At 38.1% G+C, this 6,000-nt stretch overlaps 1 protein-coding gene across 1 annotated transcript; it reads right to left on the bottom strand.

The window, feature by feature from the left end:
• Positions 1-2,266: 2,266 nt before the first annotated feature.
• LOC119419415 (olfactory receptor 6-like) lies at positions 2,267-3,187 on the bottom strand. The gene has a single exon (XM_037686721.1). The coding sequence runs from the start codon at positions 3,185-3,187 to the stop codon at positions 2,267-2,269; it is 921 nt and encodes a 306-aa protein (XP_037542649.1).
• Between the last annotated feature and the right edge of the window lie 2,813 nt (positions 3,188-6,000).

The raw sequence follows: 6,000 nt of genomic DNA on the forward strand, positions 1-6,000 counted from the left end.
TGTATGTGAATGTTCCTGTAAAGTGCCCTGAGACAACTTTGTTGTGATTTGGCGCTATATAAAAAAACTGAATTGAACTGGATTGAGAGTCCTAGGTGGGGGCGGGGTAAGGCTTGGTATGTGTCTCGTACGTTGGTGTAAACACAGTCCGGCGTGTTGTTTCCTCATGTAGGAACGGCCACGTGCTGATTAAATGTAAAGTAAAAATTCTAATTGTTCTGTGTGCATTTAGATTGAAAAGTCAGTTTGACACTGGTTACTCTGTAGTAGATGCATTGCATAGATGGTCTTCAGTGTGTTGCATCATTTACCAAAAATGCTGTTGAAGAACCTTTTATTCAGTCTTATCTTTTAGACCTGTAACACACACTGATTTATCCAGGATTTTAGTCTAACACATACTGACACTAAAATATGTCAGTAGCTTCAGCAGCTTTCTGCACGTTGTTCTTATCTTTAGTATGTGTATCTTTGCATTTCTGGTAAAAAGGCACATTTCATAAACTTTTTTCTTTCGGCTGCTCACTTCTTCAGGGAAGAAGCAAACTAAGTCCCACAAAGACTTGGAAATTATTTTTACGCCGGATGTCCTTCCTGACACAACCACAGACCACCGAGCTACCACAGCCCTCTGAGTGGAACAGAGAGCTGCCATGTAGGGTGCCTGGGGAAGCAGATGGTGGGGGTTAAGGGCCTTGCTCAAGGGCCCAGAGTGGGGCAGTTGAGGGTGGAGGCAGGGGTGAGTGTTTCACCTTTTCCACCAACATTTTGAGGTTGTTGGTTGCGGGAGTTAATCAGCAATCTTCTGATCACAGGCCCACCTTCTCTAACCTCTGCCCCCCCCCCCCCCCCCAACACATTTCATAAACTTATGAGCTCAGTAAACAAATAAATAAAGAACACCACACATGCACACTTGTTGAAAATCGTGACATGGAATATATGGTTCCACCTCATTAAAGAAAATAATACGAGAACACGTTATGAGTACGCACCTCGTAAGAGAAAAAAAAACTGCTAATATAAAGAGAATATCAACATTTTGAATAGTTTTGAAATTAAAAATCTAAATAAAGTTTCTCCTGTTTTAAAAAAGAAAAGTCAGACCAAGGAGTAAAATAAAAAAATAAAAAAAAGACTGATGGGGCACAGCAAAAACACTGCAACTCCTAAGAGAGAACTGAGGGAAAGCCATAACATGAAGAACATAATAGACTGTAGGTAAACTGGGAGTGGAGCTTAGTAAGGCTGGAGTTAATTACAGCAGTGGCAACAGGTTCAAGTGAGAGGAGCAGACTGAGGAACTGAGGGAGGAAAGGCTGTAACTGATTGCAACACAGAAAATGAACTAAAAACAAAAAAACTGCCACAATGAACAAGGCATTCAACAGAAAATATCTGAATTCAGTAAACAAAAGTTGTCACAAACTGACAAAAAAACAAGGCTGGTGACAAACATACTGTGAGGAAAATAATGTTTGGAGCATGTAACTTATATAAGCGCTGTGCTATCACACCCAACAGATATGCTTGAGGCGTAATGACCAAAAAATATTTCCTTTAAGGAAATTCTTTCATGCAAATATATGTCCATGTTTTTTCCCTCCCAAAATATCTATGCATAATTAGACTAAAAACAGTGTTTTAAAATGATCATCCAGATTTTATGCAACACGCATTTTTTTAATATTTTTTTCATCCCATGACATACTTACCACAACAAACGCAAACAGGGAAACAATAAAATAATTTAACAGGACAAAAATTTCATGCAGCATTTTCTGTGACTTTACTCCCAAGTTTTCTTGATACCATAACTATTTGAATGCAGTCATAATCAGAGGAACAAATACAGACTATACTTTTGAACATCCCCAAAAAGTGAACAACAAAAAAGGTTAAATCGTGTCATCTGGACCAGTTTCTTTAAATGAGAAACGTTTCATCCCCCATCCAGAAGACTTCCTCAGTCTACGGACTGCCAACCAGATCTGTCCCAGAGGTAGCCTTCACTGCAGTGTTTCCTCCTGTTGGAATCTCAAAAGTAGGCTTTTAACATGTGCATAACACATCCATCCAAAACAATCATCTTGTGCAACAATCAAATGTTTTAGGCCAGATGCCCAACTTGCTACTCACAGAAACAGCCTGAGGACAACCAAGGCCAAAGTGGTTCAGAAATGTAACATTTTTTGTTGCTATCTATGTGGATGATTGAGCTTACAACCCCAAAAAGTGAGTTGCTATACTTCAAAAACATTTACTTTTAGCTTTTTTGTAAACAGAATGATTTTAAACGTTTAGAAATTTCTTTCATTTTGAGCCCATATATGAATGGATTAAACAGAGGATGATATAAAAGTACTTGCAATGTCATTATAAAGCGAGCAATTTCAGGAAAATCAGATTCCACTCGAGCTATAATTACATCATATGCAGCCAAATAGGAGAAGTTGAATAACACTAACAGGTGTGGTATGCAGGTTTCAGCAGCCTTTCTTCTGAAGGTTTTACACTTTTGATAAGATGTTATAACTATATTTATATATGTAAAAACTGTGAAAAGCATTGGAAGTATTGCAACATCTAATAAAGCAACAACCCCAATAACAGTTAGTGGTTTGGATCTGACACACTGAAGTTTGAAAATGGCATTGTTACAAAATATTCCATTCAAATTTAAGTTACACAGCTTTGATTTGGCAATAAAATATGTTTCAACTGCAATTTGACAAGGAGGTAAAATCCAGGCTAGAACTACAAATGCATTCACTGTGGTTTTCCTCATGATTGTTGTATATCTCAGAGGTTTACATATAGACACATATCTGTCAAATGCCATAGCTGCCAACAATAAAAACTCTGTACCACCTACAGAGTAAAATAAAAAAAATTGGAAAAGACAAACGGAATATGATATTATCTGTTTTTCAGATAAAAAGTCAATCAGGAGCTTTGGGTAAACAGTGGTGCTGTAAACGAGAGAGTTACATAACAAAGCTGCAATGAAAATGTACATGGGCTCATGGAGGGTTTTGTTTGTCCAAATCAGATACACAATGATAGAATTACAACAGATTATTAAAATATATACTGTAAACATAATAACAAAATATATATATCTGTATTTGTTCATTTCCACATACCCCCCCAGAGTTATGTAGGAAATATTTACCTCATTATCCATGTATTTTTTTCTTATCTACTGTTTCTGTTCATCCATTAAACAGTGAAAATCTGCAGCGTTAGAACAACAATCGGTCTGCAGTCCCTTTTTGTGACCGTAGAGTAGGTATTCTGTCATTTTTGAAATGTAAAAACTGAATAGTTAAGAGGTTTTTTTAATATCTGCCCCTCCTCTGAATACTGTATCTAATCTCTGGAGCATACTGTTCCACTGTTTCCTTAACAAAACTGTCGCTGGACACAATTACAATATTCTATATTAAGAAAAATAAAGTCAACATGATAAATTATAGGATGAGATAAATTGTAAATTAAATGGCAGAAAAACTGTGTCGATCATTAGTTGAAAAGTTTCTTAGTTTATCATACTTCAACATGAATTATAAGCTATCAGCCTTCCTATCTTTTCCTTATCCATAGTTTTACCAAAAAGTGGTTTAAACTACAGTTTGGATTTTACTATCTCATGTCAGACTTAAGCCTGGGTAAACGATGAGGGTTGTGTCATGAAGGGCAACTGACATAAAAACACTGTTGCCAAAACAAATATGCAAGGTCATCAAAATGCCACCATACCAGATTGTTGGAGGCGTGGGTTAACACTGACCACCACGGGTGCTGTTACTTCCTTGTAAATGAATCCTCAAGGCTCAATGACACTAATCTGTATAAATAAATTTTGAATGATTGTTAACACACGGGGTGCCATCGGAAATTGTGCTACTGTTAGTCGAAGACTACAATGAGGGAAAATTGTCAGGAGACAGAGGAAGAAGAGGAAAGTCAAAAATGTAGGACTTGTAGAGAGCTGGCTGAAATGATGCAGAGAAGGAAGGTAGATGTTTTATGTGTCCAAGAGACCAAGTGGAAGGGCAGCAAGGCTCGCAGCGTTGGAGCAGGGCTCAAACTGTTTGACCTTGGTGTGAATAGAAAGAGAAATGGAGTAGGGTGGTCCTGAAGGAGGAGTTGGCAAAGAATGTAGTAGAGGTGAAAAGAGCAGTGACGGCTGGTTTCAATGGGCTAGGAGGGATTAGCACTCCCTGATGGGGTCGGACTGACCTAAGAATTTTCAAATTCAGGAAAGAGAAAACTGTGCTGTGTAACTGTGTTGAACTTGGCCGGATATTAATTCAGCTCGGTTCAAATAATATAAACCTGTCAGTTCTTTTTTATTCTTCTTATAGTTCACTCTGCGTTATGTTTAATAATGACCAGGCGACGAGCGTTGAACTGAATGCTGTATAATCTACTTAAAAACGAGCACTGGTCATAATCTGGGCTCACTGCAGCGGCACCTCGTACCGTCTTCTCCTTGAATGGACCTGCTGTACAATACACCTGCAACAAACCCCTGTCTAAACAGAGCGTATACATGCACAAGAGAGTTCTTTAAATTATTTTTCAAAGGTTAAAAATGTGAGTATGTTAAAGAGCAATTTGTAAACAACAGTAAAATAAAACTCTCTCGGGCACGTCAGATCTGAAGTGCAGGAGGGTGGAGCATGCTGGATAAACAGAAATCATCTGTTCTGACCGAAACTTCAAAACAATCCGCCACTCACACACTCCTTCATGAAAATTAACACCAAACAAAACTGAATCGTCTCACTGATTAGACTTTACGTAGGAAAATAAATAGACTTTGAAATAAATAAATAAATTTCACGTATTTCATTCGAGGAAGAGAGATCTCTCCTGGTCAAACTCGGGAGCTCCACCGGTCCTGCTACATCTCTCCACCTGCTTCACCTGCACCTCCTTGCTGTCAAACATGTTTCTTTTTATAAGTTTGGGAAAAGCTGTGACCCAGTTTTCTGCTTGGACTTTGAAGATAAAATACACATCTACAAGACATTCTTGCATCTATAATAATACGAACATTTTATTTGTATTTAATTTATTTAGGTTTTATTCTCTGTGGTAAACCCTTTTATTTTATTTTCACAAAATACTTTATTTTAGTGATGTCACTGATCAAATAGCCATCACAACCCTGATGACTTCTGGAGAGTCAGAAAGGTGTTTCAGCACATTGAAGAGAATCAAGTCGTTTCTCCGCAGCAACATGGCACACGGCAGACTGAACGTGCTGGCCTCACCATCTATTGAACAGGAATTCATCCAGAGATCACCTGACTTTAATGAGGAGCTCGTTAACCTTTTTGCATCCAGAAAAGTCGTCGGAGTGAGCTTCTCTTTAAATGTGGTATAGGCCTCATTTAAAAACATTGTGTCTTGTGTTTCATTTTATCAGTGTGACTGTGTCGAGGAGTGTTGAAACCCTTAATGCAGGGAATTAAGTTGGACAACTGACGGAGGCTCTATGTAAAAGCTTGGTCTTTGGTTTTTCCGTGGTTGTTTTTTGTTTGTTTTACGGTTGTCTTTGAGGTGAAAAATGACTATGTCAATTTTTAGCAGGTTTTTTTTTTTTCCAAATTGGATGCTTTTGTTGTTGGAATTCAATCTGCAGCATAAATGAGGCGGCTGTGGCTGAGTGGTTAGAGCAGTTGTCCTCCAATGCAAAAGTTGGGAGTTCGAATCCACCAGCAGTCACATGCCGAAGTGTCCCTGGGCAAGACACTGAACCCCTTATAGCCTCTGATGTGTGTCCCATCGGTGTATGAATGTGATAAAGCTCTGATTAGTCTCTTTAGAATGATTTGTTCAATTAACTTTGTAGAGATCTAGTCGAGTGCTGTATGAACGGGTAAATGAGGACACAGATTATAGTGTAAAGCGCTTTGAGTATCTTGAAATAAGATAGGCGCTGTATAAGTACAGTCCATTTACCATTTAAATACATACATATATATT

The sequence above is a fragment of the Nematolebias whitei genome, chromosome 13, assembly GCF_014905685.2.
Source record: "Nematolebias whitei isolate Nwh7 chromosome 13, NemWhi1, whole genome shotgun sequence".
Lineage (NCBI taxonomy): Eukaryota > Metazoa > Chordata > Actinopteri > Cyprinodontiformes > Rivulidae > Nematolebias > Nematolebias whitei.

Bases quoted from the DNA above. Each gene is read 5' to 3' on its own strand.
- LOC119419415 (XM_037686721.1), bottom strand. From the start codon at position 3,187: ATGGATAATGAGGTAAATATTTCCTACATAACTCTGGGGGGGTATGTG.